General features: G+C 39.4%; 1 protein-coding gene across 1 annotated transcript in view; it reads right to left on the bottom strand.

Moving 5' to 3' along the window:
- Positions 1 to 21,547, bottom strand: part of LOC6497632 (G protein-coupled receptor kinase 1) — a 213,302-nt gene that overhangs the window by 165,021 nt on the left and 26,734 nt on the right. Inside the window, 4 exon segments of the mRNA XM_044716065.1 lie at positions 35 to 127; positions 183 to 265; positions 314 to 334; positions 337 to 389. Coding sequence (XP_044572000.1) covers positions 35 to 127; positions 183 to 265; positions 314 to 334; positions 337 to 389 — 250 coding nt within the window.

Here is a 21,547-nt window from a genome sequence, read left to right as displayed (position 1 = left end):
CAAGAACGAATAATAAATAAAAAGATGTACTTGCATATGTATGCGAAAGCATTTCTTCCATTATAAAATTATCGTAAATTTCTCTCGCAGTTTTTTTTCGTTCATCATAACATTCTGTTTTTTCAAAGTTTTGATCTGAAAAGTATTTCAAATTTAGATTTTTTCTAGGCTGAAACATTGTTTAAGCCTACTTGTTCGTAGAATTTTAGTTGTTGTATAGGTTCATCAGAATCATTTTCACAAAAATCCTTAAACAGCAAATAACCTAAAAAGATATATTATATTTAAATAACTTAAGTTGCTTAATACATACCCAACACTTCATTAAAATTTTATGAAAGTTCATTTCGTTTTCCTTTTCCAAATATTTATACATTACGCTTCTGACACTGAAATTAAAGAAATTTATTTAGAATCTTAAAAAAACAGTAGCGTAGATAGGAGGGGGATCAGGGGGATCAATCCCCCCCCTTGGGTCTGAGAATTATAAGATGATATAATCTCAAAATTGAAAAAGAACACATTTTTACGCGGTGACTGTGCAGTACAGCATTATTATTATTATTATCGCAGATTGCGGATTATTATCGCAGTGTAAAATAAAACTTACAAAAAAACTGGATATTATTCTGAGTCATATCCCCCCCCCTATCAAAAAGCTATCTACGCCACTGTAAAAAATATTTTTTATAAAATCTAAATATATGCAGGAATAGCATGCCTTTAAATAGCCAGTTTAAAATTTTAGAATATGTAAAGGTCAAGCTAAACAAATACGCGCTTCAAACAAATAAAATTATAAAATATATTTTTACCACATATTCTATATACTTGTAGAAAAAATTTAAGTATAACCTTAATACGGTATGAAAGACTAAAATTTAACAAATTCGTTATCCCATTTAATTTTTCAAAAAGTGCCACTTTTTATACCCTTGCAGAGGGTATTATAATTTTGGTCAAAAGTGTGCAACGCAGTGAAGGAGACATCTCCGACCCTATAAAGTATATATATTCTTGATCAGGATCACCTCCTGAGTCGATATGAGCATGTCCGTCTGTCCGTCTGTCCGTCGGTCCGTCTGTCCGTCTGTCCGTCTGTCTGTCGGTTTCTACGCAAACTAGTCTCTCAGTTTTAAAGCTATCGAGTTGAAACTTTGCACACACCCTTCTTTCCTTTGCAGGCAGTATATAAGTCGGAACGGCCGGGATCGGTCGACTATATCCTATAGCTGCCATATAACTGATTGATCGGAAATGCCATAACTTTGGTGTTTTTTAAGTTAGAGGGTTGGAAGTTGGAAGTTCTACACATGTTATATTTGACCAAAATATCTTATGTACAAAATTTCGTAAGGATCGGCCGACTATATCCTATAGCTGTCATAGAACGATCGAAATTGGCATAACTTTGGTGTTTTTTAAGTTAGAAAGATGGGATTTGGTAGAGATTCTATTTTGGAAAAAACAATCTGATTTGTCGAATTTCATAAGGATCGGCCAACTATATCCTATAGCTGCCATATAACTGATTGATCGGAAATGCTATAACTTCGTTGTTTTTTCAAGTTAGAAGGATGGGACTTTCTGTGCATTCTAATTTGGGCCAACTTATATGATCTGCTAAATGTCATCAGGATCGGCCGTCTATATCCTATAGCTGTCATATAACTGATTGATCGGAAATGCTATAACTTCGTTGTTTTTCAAGTTAGAAGGATGGGAGTTTCAATGGATTCCTCTTTTGGCAAAATAATTCGATTTTCCAAGTTTCATAAGGATCGGCCAACTATATACGATCCGCTATATATCTAATAATATAAGATGCGTGGCGCCACCTAGCGGACTGCGACTCAACTGCAAGGGTATATAAACTTCGGCTCCGCCCGAAGTTAGCTTTCCTTTCTTGTTTTTTATATGTGTTGAGTTTATTTTATATATAACTTATTTGATATTTATTATAGTGATTTGCTGAGGTTAGACTGAAAAATGCACCTAATATTTGTGCAAATGGATATCCAAATTAAATAGTATACTAATTGGGGCCTCACCACACGGTATGTATACGTAAAAATGTTTTAGTGGGCATTGGTGACCACGGCGTAATTTTATGAATAAAAACAAGAAAGGAAAGCTAACTTCGGGCGGAGCCGAAGTTGATATACCCTTGCAGTTCAGTCGCAGTCCGCTAGGTGGCGCCACGCATCTTATATTATTAGATATATAGCGGATCGTATATAGTCGGCCGATCCTTATGAAATTTGGCAGATCGGATTGTTTTTCCCAAAATAGAATCTGTACCAAATCCATCTTTCTAACTTAAAAACACCAAAGTTATGGCATTTCCGATCAATCAGTTATATGGCAGCTATAGGATATAGTCGACCGATCCCGGCCGTTCCGACTTATATACTGCCTGCAAAGGAAAGAAGGATGTGTGCAAAGTTTGAACTCGATAGCTTTTAAACTGAGAGACTAGTTTGCGTAGAAACAGACAGACGGACATGCTCATATCGACTCAGGAGGTGATCCTGATCAAGAATATATATACTTTATAGGGCCGGAGATGTCTCCTTCACTGCGTTGCACACCAAAATTACCAAAATTTGACCAAAATTAATGTATTACATAATACAATTAATACACCACTAATTTATGTCCCATAACCCAAAAATAATTCATGCAAACACATATTTATAGCCGGTATTCTTAGAGTACAAGGGTAAATTGTAGCCGTATGAATGGAGAAGGAACCATCTCCGACCTCAAAAAGTATATATATTCTTGATCATCATCAATGGACAAGTAAAATAGCTATGTCAGTTTTTGAGTATAGAGGAGGACATTTATGTATATTCTCGATCTGAGACTAAATGAGATAGAGCTTTCAGACTAGGCATATAGACTCCTATGATTCCTTCGCAGATCAAGCTTATATTTTGAAAATGTTTGAATACCAAACTATTCCAATGCTTAATTTACGACTACAAATCAAAATTCAGCCAACTCGGAACATTTTTAGAGTATTTAGAGACTTTTCCTTCTTCTTCTATACTTAATTTTTATTTATTTATTGAATATAACAATTAACTTTTATTTATACATTTATTATTAAAATTAATTATAATTAAGAATTAGGCAAATTATTCTAATAGAAAAACAATCAATTTAGATTTTATTACATCTAGGGATAATTCAGGCGAAAATATATGTTACAATAGGTTACAGTTTTTACAGATAACGCAAAAAGGATCATGATCCGCCAAATTAGATCTGCAAATTGGTACCCAAAGGGGTCGGAAGGACCTGGTTGACCTGTTTGGAACAGAGAAAAGTATCTTTTCGAGTAAAAGTTTCGAGTCAACTTGACCAAGCCGAGAAAGATATGGTGGAAGAAGATCATCTGAGTCCAGTTTAAATATTTTAAGGCAAATAAAAGAAACTGCTTTTGCACTGATTCAATACTTTTTTGATAAACCATATACTGCGGACTCCAAGCGCATGAACAGTATTCCAGGATCGGTCGAACCAAAGAGATATACAACGTTTTAGTGGTGAAGGGATCATCAAACTCTTTTGACCAACGCTTGATAAAAGCAAGTACTCCTCTGGCTTTATTTACTGTTACAGAAATATGTTCATTAAACGAAAGCTTGTGATCGAAAAAAACTCCAAGATCATTCATTAAGGAAACACGATCTACAAAGTGATTCCCAAGTGAGTAAGAGATGACATGAGGCATGCTACGATTAAACGTCATAACCTTGCACTTTCAGCAGTTTAGTGAGAAAAGATTATTAGAGCACCACAAGAAAACTTCATCAAGGTCAAATTGCAGATGTCTATGAAGGAAGTGGTCAGAGAAAGAAAAGCAGAGCTTGACATCATCAGCATACATAAGTGTAGAAGCATAGCTCACGACACTCACGCTATAATCGGTGTAAACTACAACGCTTTGCATTCGTTTTAGATAACCCTTGTGGACGATCGAAGTGAATTCTAGCAGATTGGTTGTTGTAGAACGATATTTGACAAAACCATGCTGGAAGGAGGAAATTATGCTTTTGCAATGATGTTGCAATGTAACCAATTTCTCCAGCAGCTTGGGAATAGCAGAAAGCTTAGCAATACCGCGGTAGTTATCTATAAGTATTTTAGAACCTTTCTTATGAAGTGGAATAATAAAAGATTCATTCCATCTCTTAGGAAGGCATGAAAGGTCCAGAGATAAATTAAATAGGATGGTAAGAGGGTAGCATAGGATATGAGAGCAGTGCCTGAGAATACAGCTCGGGACATTATCGGGACCAGCAGAAAATGAGATATCCAAGGTTGAAAGAGCATTAAAAACATAAAGATGATTAAATTTAGACAAGTAAATATCGTTTATCCGACGAATAAGTTGATTGAAAAAATGAAGCAAAGAGATTAGCAATACCTTGTTCTGAAGAATCAGAAATATTTTTATAAGTTAGGGAAGGAGGAAAAAGACTGGATTTACGTTTCATATTGACAAACGAATAGAAGGAGCTCGGATCATTTCGGAAGTTTGCCTTACAATTCACGATGTAACGCTTATAAAGTTGATTATTAAGAATAATAAACTGGTTGCGAATGTAAAGAAAGTTTGTCTGATGAAACAAAGATCCAGACTTAAGAAACATTCCGTAAGCTCTAGATTTTATGTTCTTAAGACGAGAAAGGTATAAAACCAAGGAGGTTTCGTTGATGATGACGATGAAACTTAAGGAACAAATTTTTCCAACGCGTTGTGAATTACATCATAAAAAGAATCAGTAGGGACAGAAACCAATAGTGTAGGATGGTGTAAGTCCTCAAAAAGCTATAATGGTGAAGACCGATTTACAGTCTAAGAGGATTAGAGAAAATAAGGTCTAGATCAGGGATGCCCAGTCCCATTGCTCTCGTTCCTCCTTAGTTGTTGGATTGCTCTGTCATATGGGTAGAGCAAATTCATATACGTCTGCTGCTCCCAGCATAATCAAGGAAAATTACAATAAAAATTTTGCATAGCTTAACAACGCTTAACTTAGTTTCAGCACTTTTCGGCCTAAAGCGAAGGCATTTTGTTGGTGGATTGGAAATAAAAACAAGAAAGGAAAGCTAACTTCGGGCGGAGCCGATTTTGATATATCTTTGCACTAAAATGGTTGTTCCATTTCCGATCAGTTATATGGCGTCTATAGGATATAGTCGGCTGATTCATATGAAAATTTGCACATAACATATTTTGACCAAATATACAATGTGTGAGTTATGGCATTTCCGATCAATCAGTTATGTGACAGCTATAGGATATAGTCGACCGATCCCTGCCGTTTCGACTTATATACTGCCTGCAAAAACAGAAGGATGTGACAGGATGTTCAAAGTTTCAACTCGATAGCTTTAAAACTGAGAGACTAGTTTGCGTAGAAACAGACAGACGGACAGATGGTCAGACGGACGTTCTTATATCAAGGGGATATAGGAGGTGATCCTGATCAAGAATATATACACTTTATAGCGTCGGAAATGTCTCCTACACTGCGTTGCATACTTTTGACCAAAATTATAATTTTGGGTAACCCTCAGAGTATACAAAAACTATCGCACATCTGTGATTTTGTGCATCGGTATTGAATTTTGTTGTCATATGCAGTGCTTGATGAGGAGATTAAATCTCCCACACGCCAACCCAAGTGGCAAGAGGGGGCAACAGCGGGGGGCAGGCAAGCTGGCACGGCTGCGCACACGGACAAAAGAGAATGAGGAGGCGGCGTGGAACGCAACGTTTCTGGACGGGCCACCGCGGCCTTGCTCGGAAGTCGTAGGAGACGGCGGGGAACGTAGCGGCGCACGCGAGCACGTTGCTGTGTTTAGAAAATGCAGAAAAGAAAAAATGCATTTGGAACGGCCAAAGGGGGGGAGCGCGGTGGTATCTGACGAAGTCTGGTGACCTGCGTAATAACAATACCAAGCGGGGCAACAAAAGGAATCCGCCATTGCAAATGCGACGGGAATTCGGGAAAGGATTAATGGCGAGAACAGATGCATGAAAGATTAACGGCAAAAAGCGAGATTTACAAGGATTACCCTCCAGCCGAGCCTTCTAGGAAAGCTGCTTCTAGGAAAGCAACAAGCACGGGGAGTCGAGCCTGAGTGAAAGACTCCCCGTGGGTAAGTCTGACATTCAAGCGGGAAAGTTTCCCGCACAGTCTCAAGTGCTGGATTTAGAGCGGGTGCGCAAGGATCTGTGATCCGTGGCTCAAGGACCCCCTGTAGGTAAGTCCGGGGGACTGGGGACTGGGGAAAGGATCAAGGATCCGCGGCAGAACTGAAGCCCAGGCTAAATAGAGTCGGGGTTGGTTTATTCCCGGATACGACAGGTAACCTGGTGTAGCAGCAATAGAGACGGATCGGTCTGATGTATGCCATATCGATTCCTGATCGTTACAACCCAGGTGTGGTCCTATAAAGCGAGGGGTAACCTGCTCGGGAACTGAAGCCACCATATAAAACCAACCAGGGACACACTTGTCATGTTAGGAGACTCCGGATCCACCTCTGGTCAGCCAAAGATCTGGCGGAGCGTAGGCACGCAGGTGTTTGGTGGCGAGTGGCCAACGCAACGGGGGTGCCAAGGAAGCTTATCCTGCCCAGCGTAATGCCTGGGAGGTGTGCCAATTGGTCAGCTAACACGGATTGTGTGCCGGCCACAGCGAAAGGGCAGGCAAAGGAAGACAAGAGAATCTACGGTGACCATAGCAACAGGATCAGCGACAACGGGAAGCGGATCAACGGCGACGACAGCAACAGGAGCAGCGACAACAACGGAAGCGGATTAACGGCGACAGCGACGACAAGAATAGCAACAACAACGGGAGCAGCGACAAGCTTTCCTAGAAGCAATCGGAGAGTCATCGAGAATCCGGCGGAGGAATCAACACCGGTGAGATTCACCCTTACGATACATTGTAAACAAGCTAGAAATAAAGAACGATATTGATAAACAAAGCATTCGGTGTTATTTTTGGGGTCGGGCAATCACGTCGGATTTTGAATTCGGCAGAACGACCCACTAACTCAGTGTTCAAGCATTGAACACGATAAAAATTCCAAACATAGAATGTAGGAGATCGGACCCATGTGAATAAGTGATTAACAGCATGGTTTGAAAGACGATCTCCTGCAGTCTAACCAAATATTTATGTGGTGCACTTGAAGCACTTAAGAAAGGGTCACATACCATGTCAGCGTGCAGTCCGTTGATAAGTAGTTTTAAATAGATTTAAGATTTTCATGTATCTTTCTTGTAAGAGAAGTGTGTGAAATAAAAACAGTTTTAAAACAGAACTCATTGGAGTATCACGAGTATTTACGGGGCTCCTCTTAACACTCAGTGAGCTAGCCGCGCCATCTGTTGCGAGCGTAAACAAGCAAAACAGTTCGTTACACTACTAAGTGTGTTAATTTGCAAAAGAGCAATTTCAATTAATTCTTCAATGAAGTCGTTGTGACAACTGGCACGCAGGGAATTGTTATCTTCACACGGGATCCAGGAGATTTGGAAAAGGTTGAAATCACCCATAATTATGACAAAATCAGAGTCATTGACTAATGATAAAATAAACTTTATAACCTCAATTTAGCGAAAATATACAGTATACTTAACCGATGGAAGTATAATGGAACAGGTCAGGAAAATATGAGATGGACCAGCAGAAATTTTTACAGCAATGAACTCGATTCCAAACTGATTCGGTAAAGCGATTAGTTCAGCTGAGTATTTATTATTACCTGCGAAACCGCCTGCGAAATATGTCCTATCCATTCGAAACATAGGGTAGTTGGGAACAAAAATTCATAATCAGAGACAGAGGAAATAAACTTGGTTTCAGTAAGTGCAATAGCATGAAAATCAAAAGAAGCACTCTTAGTAAAAAATTGGCTCAATTACCCTGAATACTTCGAACGTTTTGGTAGCAGCAAGAAAATACATTACTAATCACTTTTTTGGAGCTGAATGGACATAGTTTTGATTTAGAGGGTCTTTAGCTAAAGTTAAACCGCTTATTCATTAGGAGCTACTTTAAGATGGATTAAGGGGGCGGAATGGTTTCAGAGTGAATATATTTATTCAATTTTTTTTTACGATTAATGGGCTATATTTGGAGAGTATCTAGGAATTTTTATTTTTAAGAAATAATTATTTTCTATCCCGTGACGGGCAGTCGGCCGGAGTCGCTTCAAAAAAATTATTATCTTGCGGTGCGTAAAGTCTGACCTTACAGTGTTATCGAAATAAAAAAATTGAATTGATTTACTTAAAATATTAAAATATTTCTTGTGCGGATGAACGAAACCATTTTGAACAAGAAAGGAAAGCTAACTTCGGGCGAGCCGAAGTTGATATACCCTTGCAGTTCAGTCGCAGTCCGCTAGGTGGCGCCACGCATCTTATATTATTAGATATAAAGCAGATCGTATATAGTCGGCCGATCCTTACGAAATTTGGCAAATCAGATTCATTTGTCCAAAATAGAATCTGTACCAACTCCCATCTTTAGCTCCGTTGATCCGAGCTTAAGGGACTTTTCTTTCTAATTATCTTACTAAGTTAAATTGTTGGTAAGGTTTACAGATGGTGGTACCAATATCCGCACTCCTAGTTAGAGATTTAATGGGATTTAAATACTTAAATGCTAAAAAAAAAGGAAAGGAAAGCTAACTTCGAGCGGAGCCGAAGTTACTATACCCTTGCAGTTAGGTAGCAGCTTATAGTATTATATAAGTTAACACCCGACACTTTCGAGCCCCCCCTTGCTCAGCACTATTCACCCCCTACTACATACGCCTCGAACTCGACCCCAGACTCTTAAACCCGAATCCACAGCATAAGCAATTCTCGATATTCAAGTGCTGTGGGTTCAACTACATCCGGATATGTCGCAAGAGTGCAACTATGTCACAAGTGTGCATCTATGTACCTGACTAGAATGTTGCGGGAAAGCTGACACACACCCTGAGTGTTACGCTGACTCTTGACACCGGATAGCTGACACTACACCCGCTGACACCACACACGCCGACACGCACACTCTGACACCACACATAGAGTTGCAGTGGGAGGTCGGCCGATATCGAGCTGACGACCGGAGGGTCACAACTCTGGGAAGTCAGTCTATTTTTGACCACCGAACCACCGAAAAGCTGAATCTACTCCAAATATTCTCGATCCTTTCATTAAATAAAAGCTTTCAAGAAATAAGAACCAAATCCATTGTTAATTTAAGTGACACGAACAATAAATTGTATTAAAATCAACATCAAACAATGAACCAACTGCTTTTCATCAGGTGAACCATGGAAGGACACTGTAAATTGTGTAGCTGAAAAGTTGCTTTTGTCTGCCACCGGTTCTTGATACCAGTAACAATCTCGTTGCCGCAATCTGTACTTGAAACAAATTGAGCTCGGAGAAGTGAATACCACGAGTTTTCGTTGAGTACTGATTTTATTGTGGAGTATGCAGGGTTTTTTATATACAAGATCTTAAAGAACTAATGTTTGTTTAGGTCAAATTATTATCTGCTTATAGTTTACTAGTTTGGACAGTTGTAAAATAGGATACCATTATCTTTTATCGCTTAGGTTTATGACGCATGCAGGTCCTTATCATGCGTGCTGACAGATGGTGTGAGGTCGTAAATGCGCAGCGGTACCTGTTTGTATAGGATCATCTGTTGCCTATCTGCAGTGCACGATTTTCTGCATGTCTTGAACTCGTACATCCTCCCGGCCGTTGAACGTAGTTTCAACAATCATCGATGTTAATGGTGAACGGCGGACTCGAAGTCGTATCGGTTTTCCTTCATTGCCACCGCTGGTACCTGGACTTGCTGAGGTCTCTTGTCTCCTTTGTACCATTTTCTTACCCAGTGAATGGTCAATATTATTATGATGAATGTTAAGCCAATGTACATTGCGATGTGGTGATGCTTGATCGTCTCAAGTCTATGTGGTAGTCTCAGTCTTCGGTTTGGTACAAGATCCCGTTGAAGATCCAGTAGTTTGGTATAAACCAAATTTATTTGTTTTGCTGGATGTGGTGTTCTGTCTTTTAATCGTTGTATTGTTACCATCGATTTCTCCAAAAACGGGCGTATGAGATGAGCGTCGATGTTTCTATACCAGTTTGACTGATTACTGTTATTAAAGAGTTGCGTATGGTGCATCCTGCTCTTGCTGTCAGTAGTCCCGTGTTGCGTAACCAGATATCTGATGTTCCATCGTGCAACAGCTGAGAATTTTATTGGCGTCCTTGTCGCAAATATCCATTGATTCTTTTTATGCATCTCTTGCCAAATGACCGTTTTATTTGTGATTTCCAGATGGCATGACGTGTCTGTTTATTGTGGAATAGTTGCATTTCGCAGCTCATTTCTGTAGAGAACATTGATTGCTTGCTGTGACAAATGAAATCATTTATCGATTTTGGATAACAATTTGCTATGTCTTCCGTCGTCATATCAACAAACTTATCTCGATAGTTGTAATTGCAATGAATGGTGTTTTAATTTTGAACAGATGAAAACCATATACATTTGCAGCTGGGATCGGTGTTAATTTGTATATGTGTAATACCTCTGTCGATATCAATGGTGACTGTTATTTTTATAATCACATGATTGTCTACTATGGTACCTTCGGCTTGCATCATTTTGTATGCCATGAGTATGTTTTCTTGGTAACAGGTAACATTTGATCAGGCTTCAAATGGTCCCGTATTTGATCACATTGCTCCTTTAGTTGTCGTGGTGATAATAGAAGTGGACTAATAGTGTTGTGGCGCACGTCTGTTAACACTTTGATGATCTCATTCTGCATTCGATGTAGATTCGTAGCGAGCAACGTAAGTTGTGATGTCAGTGTAATGTACCAGTGATAATTATCCTTTATTATTGCATTCATTTGACTTTCAATTAGGTTGATCGTTTTGCGTATGGCAATTTCATCTCGTTTCACTACGTTTAGTGTTGAATCAACTAAGGATGTTTGGTTTTGTAATAACTCCAAAACATGATCTTCATTGTCCTTGACCTTCGATATTGTTTTCGACATGTCTTGTGCATATTGAGAATCTAATACACCAAATAGACTGCTTGCAATGTTTCCCACGATGTCCAATGGTGCTCGAACTTTCCGTGATTTGGCCAATAGCATATTTTCCATGATGAGTTCATTCTCTACTTGTTGGAAGTATTGGTACATTCCTTCACATGAATGTGCATCATTAAGTGTAGCGCACATTTGACCAAGTTTTTTTGTTCCTTTTGAAAATGTAGCCATGTCACTCCAATATGGTTTGAGATCGAAGTAAGCCACTATAGTCCAGTCAGCCACTGCTAGTTGGGTTGTCCCAATTTTCTCGAAAAATATCCCTGGTTTTGATCCAAACTGAGTTATTTGAATCGATTGGGCCCAGGCTAATGGTAACAATAATAACATGACAATCATGACAGTGGTTATCGAAGCGTGACTTGGTCTTTTCCTCAGATGGCGGTCTTCCACTGCTCTGTTTTCTTCTTCTACTTCATCTTCTTCAATTGGATGTTTGTCAGTGGGTTCTTCTTCATTAAAGAGTGGAGCAACATGTTGAATTTCACGTTTAAAGATCCCTTTGGTCGTTTTAACTTCAACCACTCGTGCAAAGTTGTCCTTCCCGTAGAAGACTCGAACAATTCTTCCCATTGGCCATTGTAATACAGGAACATTGTCTTCCTTCATTATTACTAAAGTGCCTTCCTTTATGTTTGTTGAGGATCTTCTCCATTTTTGACGTTGCTGCAACTGTTGTAGATAATCCTGTGACCATTGTTTCCAGAACGCATGTTTCAGTTTTGAAACGGCCTGCCATCGATTACCTAACGTTTTTGGTTGCTGCGATGGTTCACAATCAGCTTGTGCAGTTAGCGGCTCTCCAATTAGGAAGTGTCCAGGCGTTAATGCTGTGACGTCATTTGGGTCATCGGACAGTGGTGTTAATGGTCGAGAGTTCAATATGGCCTCTATTTCGACTATAACTGTTTCAAGTTCTTCATAAGTAAGATCGGCTGTCGTCACATTTTTTAGTAATAAATGTTTTGCCGACTTTACTGCAGCTTCCCATAATCCTCCGAAGTGTGGTGCACGAGGTGGGATGAATTTAAACTGAACTCCCTTGTTGTTACACTCCTGGAGAATTTGTGTTTTCGCATTATCGGAGAATATAACCTCCTGTAGTTCTTGCAACTTGTTTTTGGCTCCCACAAAATTTGTTGCATGGTCGCAGTGAAGAGTTTGGCATTTCCCTCGCCGAGCAATGAAACGACGAAGTGCTGCCAAGAATGCCTCTGTTGTGAGATCGCTAACCAGCTCCAGATGTACCGCTTTAGTCGTAAAACAGCAGAACATAGCAATGTAAGCTGTGCTAGGCTTCTTTCCTCTCACTTTGTAGTGAATTTTAAATGGTCCACAATAATCGACGCCAGAGTTGAAAAATGGTCGAGCTTGCGTTACCCTCAGTGGTGGCAGATTTCCCATGATCTGCTCCATTAATTTTGGTTTAGCTTTAGTGCACTTGACACAGGCTCTTACAGTGCTCCTAGCCATCGTTTTTCCTTTAAGGATCCAGAATTGCTGCCTTGATGCAGTCAATAAAGCTTGAGGTCCGCAATGCATGTTGTCCTTGTGTATTTGCACAAGAATCATCTTCACAACAGGGTCGTTGTATGGCAGAAGTATCGGATGTTTGGAGTCGAATGATATATTTGCCGCCTCCAGTCGACCTCCTACACGCAAAATTCCATTCTGATCTAAGAATGGTGATAGTGAGTTGATTGAACTGCCTTTTAGTGTCTCCCTTTGCCGCTTGAGATGTTTGATGTCATCTTTGAAGTCGATTTTTTGAATATTGCGGAAGACAATTTTTCGGGCTGCCGTTATTTCTTCAAACTCAATGGTGTGGCTTGTGTACTTCTTTTTACGTCGAAAGCGCATTATGTAAGCTATTATTCTGAGTAGCTTGTTAAATGAATTATTATGTTGTATTGTGTATATTATGTCCTCCTCTTTTGTGATAGTCATCACGGATGATTGACTAACCTTTGGCGGATTCATAATTATTAGTTCCTCGTTGGTAGCAATAAACGGAGCGGGCCATGTGGATGATGAACCATGTAGGAACATAGGGCCGTAGAACCACATGGCATGTTCCGCGAATTTTGAAGCTGTCATTCCTCTGGAGAGGACATCTGCGGCATTGTGTTCTGATGCAACATGTCTCCACTGTTTGGGTAAGGATAGCTCATGTATTGTTGCAACTCTGGTGGCAACGAATTTGTCTCGAATGGATGTTGAGCAATTAATCCATGACAGTACAATCCGTGAATCAGACCAATAAAATGTGGATGCATTTTTCATGGCCAAGTCTTCCTTTACTTTGGAAGTCAACTGTGCTCCTAATACAGCAGCCTTAAGTTCCAGACGTGGTAACGTTATTGTATTTATTGGTGCTAAGTGAGATTTTGCACACAATAACTGGATCGTTCTTTGCTTGTCCTTATATGTTGCTCGGATGTATACAGCAGCTCCATATGCCTTCTCCGAGGCATCAACAAATGTGTGGATTTCTGCCGTCACAGGTGTTTTTCCTAAGTAGACGTGACGTGGTACCTTTATGGTGTTCAGAACCTTTAGCTCCTCCCTGTAGCGTTTCCATTCCTCCTGAAGATGAGCCGGCAGATCGTCTTTATATTCATAACCCTCCTTTGTGAGGTGTTGCATGAAAATTTTTGCTTTCATTACAACTGGGGAAAATAAACCAAGAGGATCAAATATCCTAAAGATTTCAGACACAACATCTCGTCTTGATATGTTGGCCTTTGTTGCTATCTCCGTTTTCCCACAAAGGTGATCTGTCGTTGGTGTCCAGGTGATTCCGAGGGTCTTAATCGTGTAGTCCTCATATGAAGTCTCCTCCAGTTGTACATTTGAAGTGATGTCTTCCCTCGGAACTCCTTGTAGAACTTGGGAATTATTGGTACACCATTTTCTTAACTTGAATCCAGAATTTTGTAGAAGTTTGTTAAGCTGTTGTTGCCTCTGTAGAGCTTCTGGTATAGTTTCGGCTCCGGTTAAGCAATCGTCTACATAGAAGTCGTTTTCCAATGCGGCAGCACCATTAGGGTATTCCTTTCTACCTTTTTGTGCTATGTGCTGCAAGCATTTTGTGGCTAAATACGGTGCAGCTTTTGTTCCATAGGTAACCGTTTTTAATCTGTAGTATCGCAAATCCTCAGATGGATTATTGCGCCAAACAATTGTTTGGAAATATTGGTCTTCGGGATTTATCCAGATTTGACGGTACATTTTCTCTATGTCCGCCGTGAAAACATATTTGTAAGTCCTGAATCGCAGCAAAATTGAAAATATAGAGTTTTGCACCGTAGGACCTTTGTGCAGTAAGTCGTTGAGCGATTTTCCTGATGACGTAACTGCAGATGCATCGAAAACCACTCTTAATTTGGTTGTTGTACTTTCGGGTTTGAGCACACAGTGATGTGGTATGAAGTACCGTGCTTTTTTAATTTCACTTGTGTGCATCTCCTTCATATGCCCAAGAGCTTCGTATTCTTTCATAAACTCCACATAACTTGCCTTAGTTTGTGGATCTCGCAATAGCCGTTTTTCCAAGGAAAGGAATCGTCGTGTTGCAAGATCACGACTCTCCCCCAGGGCTGAAGCATTATCCATGAATGGGAGCCTAACAATTGATTTCTTATCAATTGCAGTCTGAATGTGCTGGAGAAAGTGTCTTTCACATTGTTTCTCCAGTGGAGATAGGCATGGCGCATCAGTTGAGAATGAATCCAGTTCCCAAAATTTCGTGATTTGTTCGTCTACCTTATCTTCCTCGGTTAGAGCTGCACAGGTAGTTGATCTGGGTGAATTGTGTTTTAATTTTCCAGCCACAATCCATCCTAGTTTGGTTTTTTGTAATTTTGGCAGTCCTTTACCCAACGATAAATGCTTGTCCTGCATTATATCGTAATAGTGTTCTGCTCCCAAGAGTAGATCAATCCTTCCTGTTTTATCAAAATTGGGATCAGCCAATTCAATATGTTTTGGAAGTTTCCATCGATTAATATCAATTGACTGTCCTGGCTGATCTGCAACAATGTGAGGCAATACAATAGCCTCCAATCGAGAGTTGAAGTTGTTATGCTGTGATTTGAGCATAACATTAACTCGTGCCTTTGATGTTTGTGTTCGTCCACCAATTCCATTTATTTGTAGCTCTGATTTTTTAACGTCGAGAGCTAATATGTTTAATGCTCTTTCAGAGATTACATTGACTTGAGAACCTGAGTCAAGTAATGCTCTGAATTCGGCCATTCGTCCATTATTGCCTTCAATAATAACTCGAGCAGTGGCTAAAAGTACATAATTGGTTTGTATTCCACTTGCTGATGCTGCTGTTTTAGAGTCAGGCTTTGATTCCAAATGTAGAAGGGTGTTATGCCTTTTATCGCATTTAAAACAATTTTTCTTCTGACATTCCTTTGCTGAATGATCGCGTTTGAAGCATTTTACGCATAGCTTGTTCCTTTGAGTCCAATTTAATCGTTCAGCTGTTGTTTTCTTCAAAAACTCGTTGCACTTGTACATAATGTGATTGGGTTTGTTACAGAAATAGCATGTATATTCTGTACCAATCTGAGCGCATGTGCCTTTTTTGGTGTGATTTATCTTATCACTACCGGTAGCCTCCAATGTAAGGAACCGATGTTCCAAGAAGGTCAAAAACTGATCCAGTTTCTGCAGTTTCTTCAAGTCTACAATTGACTGTTCATATAACATATGAGTTTGACGATCTAATTTCCTTGTCAAACTACATAATAGTATTGGATCCCAATTTTCAGTTTGAATTCCAATGTTACAAAGCGCAGATAATGTTTCTTTAATATTATCATGCATTGCCTTTATGGATTTCGCATCATTTGTTATTGATGGTTGGTCCAATATTTTTTGTATTAACGCGTTACTTAGCACTCTTTTGTTGCTAAAACGCTCTTGTAGCATGTTCCATGCTGTTGCATAGTTTCCTTCGGTTAAGGATAGATGGCGTATTAAACGCTCAGCCTCTCCAGTAATGCTAGTTTTTAAGTACCACATCTTTTGAATGATGGGTAATGATGCTTCATGAATCATTTTCTTGAAAATGTCATGAAATTGTTGCCATTTTAAATAGTCACCATCAAATTTGGGAATTTCAACTTTCGGCAACGGCAATGAGGCATGCATTTGAGGTATGTTGGCAGGACGTGAGATGCTTTCTTCACATGTCATAGTTTGGACTGCTATGACGGCGTCTTCCGCTGCTAAATATCTCTGGTCGAGATATCCAAGTTTTGCAGGATCCTCAAATTTTTTATAAATTTCAATGTGGATAGTTGTTATCTTATCCCAATATTGATTTATGATTGGCACAAATCCTTGACGAGTTTCATTCGTCATTTTATTCATGATTCGTTCCAGACTAATCAGCAGAGCCCTTTGTTCCCGAATCATTGGCTCCAGTTCCGATTCTTCTTCACTGGAAGCAACCGATCCAGTATCCATTTGTACTGTGGATAATTGTTTGTTGAATTCTCCTTTGTAGGTTACAACCAAATCTCTTATTTGATTGAAATAATTATTTTCAAAGTAACTGTGCTCAATTTTTAGCACCTTCTGTTGTACTTTTTATAATTAAATCATCTTTAAAAAATATTTCCCACAGCTTAACTAACTTCTCAATGCGTTTTTGGAAGTAGTCAGGCTGTTGTTTTCGCTCAGGCGAATCCTTCTTGTAATTCCTTATTACGTTTTGGATCTTTCGCCTGTTATCAATTGCTTGTCCAGCAATGCGTTGATATTTGATAATGCCATTTTTTTTTTTTTTTTTTTTTTTATTAAAATAATACCTGACCCGTTGGAGGTATTTTGATTTGTCGCTTTGTCAGGTTGTGCCTCTACTCACAACCAAATAGGCGGTCAAGGTATTCTTTTAAATACTATGGCTATGGAGCTTGATTTTCTCATGTTTTGTTGCTGCCAAGTTGACTATCCAGTGATGTCCAAGATCGCCAAGTTGATCAGTTGTTGGTATTTTTTTTTTTTGTAGTTTGGTCGCCCAGTTGACCAACTATACGAGTATGATTCTCCAAATGAATCCTGTGTCCAAAGTCGGGGGTCACCAAATGTAAATTTGTGTAGCTGAAAAGTTGCTTTTGTCTGCCACCGGTTCTTGATCCAGTAACAATCTCGTTGCCGCATCTGTACTTGAAACAAATTGAGCTCGGAGAAGGAATACCACAGTTTTTCGTTGAGTACTGATTTTATTGTGGAGTATGCAGGGTTTTTATATACAAGATCTTAAAGAACTAATGTTTGTTTAGGTCAAATTATTATCTGCTTATAGTTTACTAGTTTGGACAGTTGTAAAATAGGATACCATTATCTTTTATCGCTTAGTTTATGACGCATGCAGGTCCTTATCATGCGTGCTGACAGATGGTGTGAGGTCGTAAATGCGCAGCGGTACCTGTTTGTATAGGATCATCTGTTGCCTATCTGCAGTGACGATTTTCTGCATGTCTTGAACTCGTACAGACACCTTAACTGGCGCCCGAGCAGATAAGTAGAGTGGATGTGAATTATGGGTGTTAAAAAAATTTTTCCCCAAAACAAAAAAAGAAAAAGAAAAATGAATAGAAAAAGGTATAACAGTGTAAAAATCTTTTCCAAAATAAAAGAGAGAAGAAAAAGAAAAAGTGGATAAGCAAAAAGTATAAAAGTAAAAGTACTGAAGATTTTTTCCAAAACCCACAAAAAAAAAAAAAATGGAAATATAGAGAGAGAAAAAGTATAAAAGTGCAATAAGTGAAAGTAACGTAAAGTTTCTCAAAGTAAAACGAAAAAAAAGGGAAAAATGGTTAGGAAAAAGTATAAAAGTAAAGTAATGAAAAGTAAAGTTAAAACTACGTTTTCTCAAAATAAAAAAAATAAAATAAAAAAAAGAGAGAAAAAGTGAAATAGATAAAAAACAAGAAAGGAAAGCTAACTTCGGGCGGAGCCGAAGTTGATATACCCTTGCAGTTCAGTCGCAGTCCGCTAGGTGGCGCCACCCATCTTATTTTATTAGATATATAGCGGATCGTTTATAGTCGGCCGATCCTTATGAAAATTGGCAGATCAGATTGTTTTCCCCAAAATAGAATCTGTACCAAATCCCATCTTTCTAATTTAAAAAACACCAAAGTTATGCCAATTTCGATCGTTCTATGACAGCTATAGGATATAGTCGGCCGATCCTTACGAAATTTTGTACATAAGATATTTTGGTCAAATATAACATGTGTAGAAACTCCCAACCCTCTAACTTAAAAAACACCAAAGTTATGGCATTTCCGATCAATCAGTTATATGGCAGCTATAGGATATAGTCGACCGATCCCGGCCGTTCCGACTTATATACTGCCTGCAAAGGAAAGAAGGGTGTGTGCATAAGTTTCAACTCGATAGCTTTAAAACTGAGAGACTAGTTTGCGTAGAAACAGACAGACGGACAGACGGACCGACGGACAGACGGACAGACGACAGACGGACATGCTCATATCGACTCAGGATGGTGATCCTGATCAAGAATATATATACTTTTATAGGGTCGGAGATGTCTCCTTCACTGCGTTGCACACTTTTGACCAAAATTATAATACCCTCTGCAAGGGTATAAAAATGAAAAAATATAAAAACAAAGTAGCAAAAATTTTTCTCAAAATATAAAAAAAAGAAATAGGAAAATAAAGAGCAAAAGGTAAAATAAAAGTAAAAAATAAAGAGAACCACCCGCGAAGACATTCGCGAGTGGCAAGAATTATAAACAAAAAATAATATAAAAGGGTTTGTGTTGTGTTATAAAAAAGAAACGCAATTACGCACTGCGGCGGTTTGTCACTGACATATTCGCGAGTGTTAAAATATTGCGTACATAAGAAATAAAGAGAACCACCGTGAGCATATTCGCGAGTGGCAAGAAGTATAAAAACAAAAATAAAGAAAAAAAATGGTGTGTGGCAACCTACTGCAAAAGCTAAGAGGTGTGGAATGCACCGTACCTGAGTAGGCCAACGAGCTAAAACGGAACAATTACGGACCACCGCGCCCCAGTGCCAAAGAAATAAAAAAAGAACACAAAAAAACCCAAAACTGAAAATATACAACACACAAAACTCTAAACTAAAAGTATACAACACACAAGAGAAAAACTAAAAGTATGCAACACAAAAGAAAAATTAAAAGTATGCAACACAAAAGAAAAATTAAAAGTATGCAACAGAAAGAATAAAAAAGAATATAACAAAATATGCAACAAAGCAGCACCCGTAATACACGTTCACTTTACACCCTATTATAATTAAATAATATTGTATTCTGTTATTCCACATATTTAAAAAAATTCTTTTTTCCTCACATCAGAAGAATTTAAAGAAGACGGCACGAACACTACAATATTGATACACTTATGCTTGTAGAGGGTGAGTAAAGCGCTTCCTCCCTTTCTCCTCAAGTCAAATAAAGATTGAAAATTCACTTTTATTATAACCATAATCATTAAAATTACAAATACTAAACTATATTGCAAGAATTTAAAGAATTGAATTACTTACTTACTTATTATTTTTATACGAATTTACACGACGTCATTCTCTTGTGGCCCCTTGGCACAGTTTCTATAATATATTTTCCGAATAAAATATTCTTCCCTCTCTCTTAAAATGGACGAAATCAAGTCTACCCTACAAAAATTCGACGAGAGCCTAGACCCTATTAGACCAGGTTATAGGAGTAAAAGAAGATATTAAGAGAGTCGGGACAAGGGTAGCCACGCTGGAGCAAGGTCACGAAAAACGTAACCCTACGGTAACCCAACCCGTTCCTTTAGTTCGCCCGCGCACCGAATACGAACTAAAAGAAACGTCTACTCTGCCAGATTGTGTGAAGGAACTTCAGACTTTTGAGGGGGAGCCCGGGAAATATGTGTCCTGGCGTTAACAGGGCTCAAGCCATTGTAATGACTATGAGATCATTATAGGCAAGCCTTATATAGGACCATCATTCTGTATATTAGGCAAAAAATAAGAGGCGACGCCGATTTGGCGCTTTCTTCTTACAATGTAGAAGATGATAATTGGTCGGAAATTAAGCGGGTTCTCTCGCTTCACTACGCCGACATGCGAGACGGCCGAACCTTGAATATCAACTAAGCCAATTGACCCAAGCAGGTAGAACTCTGGAACAATTCTATAATAGGTCAATAATCACTTTTCCTTGATATTAAATAAATAAAGCAATCAGAGCATGCGCCTAACGTGGCCAGCGCCCTAATTGAGATGTATAGGGACAAGGCGCTGGATGCCTCTAAGTTACTTATTATCCGGGGCCCAAAAAATTTGCCTGAGGCATATTCCTTTTGCCTAGAGCTGCAGAATGTATCGGTCAGGGGAAATGCACGTGGGGAACACACGAATAGGTTCACCCCATTTCTTCAATCCCGTTACCCAACAAGCGCATCACGATATTCGCTTCCAATAGCACGGTATTCCAAGGACCACGACCAGCCATTAAGATGGAGTCAAACCGGTCTGGCCAGTCTTATCAGTCCGGCTTTGGCGTACGCCGTGGAAACGACCCCGATGATAGGTCCCAAAATACTTCGCCCGGTTCAAATCCCTTCAGGAAAGCACAACGATTGTACCACATGACGGCGGTTCCGTCTAGCGTGGTGGCAATGCCTGAAACCGACACGCAAAATTCCGCTTGTCAAGCTACTTACGTAGACGAAGCGGTGAGCGCCCCGACACGAGCCTCGAGTATGATGTCCCATACCATAAGGCCGACAACGAGAACGCTAGCGATGAGGCAAATTTTATGACGGACGCCTATCCAGAGTGCCATACATAAAATACAACACGAGGAATGGCAACAAGTTAAGGTTTCTTATCGACACCGGCGCGAATAAGAACTTTGTTAGCCAAAAACACTCCGCCGGCTCCACCTAATTACCAACTCCCTTTTACGTTCAATCTGCTGCTGGCAATGTTAGAATCACGCATTGCTAAGTAGGACGATTCTTTGAGCCCTTTGAGCCCTCCCTGGCCTGAATTCCTTCGACGGTATCATCGGTGACGATACTCTCAAAGAAGCGAAAGCCTAATCGATCGAAAAAAACGATCTCCTGTTAATATCCCCTGGTATCAAACTACCCCTCTTGGCAAGATATTTCCCTTGGCATCAGGGGAAGCGGTTAAATACAACCCGTTAAGGCCGAAATACGTACCAATACTCAAGACCCCATTTTTACTCGGAGTTACCCATACCCCACGAACATGAGGGGGAGGTTGAAAGGCAAGTACAGGAACTCTTAGACGGAGGAATAGTAAGACCATCTGTCAGCCCATAT

This window comes from Drosophila ananassae, chromosome 3R, assembly GCF_017639315.1.
Source record: "Drosophila ananassae strain 14024-0371.13 chromosome 3R, ASM1763931v2, whole genome shotgun sequence".
Classification (NCBI taxonomy): domain Eukaryota; kingdom Metazoa; phylum Arthropoda; class Insecta; order Diptera; family Drosophilidae; genus Drosophila; species Drosophila ananassae.
This window is presented reverse-complemented; position numbering and strand designations above follow the sequence as displayed.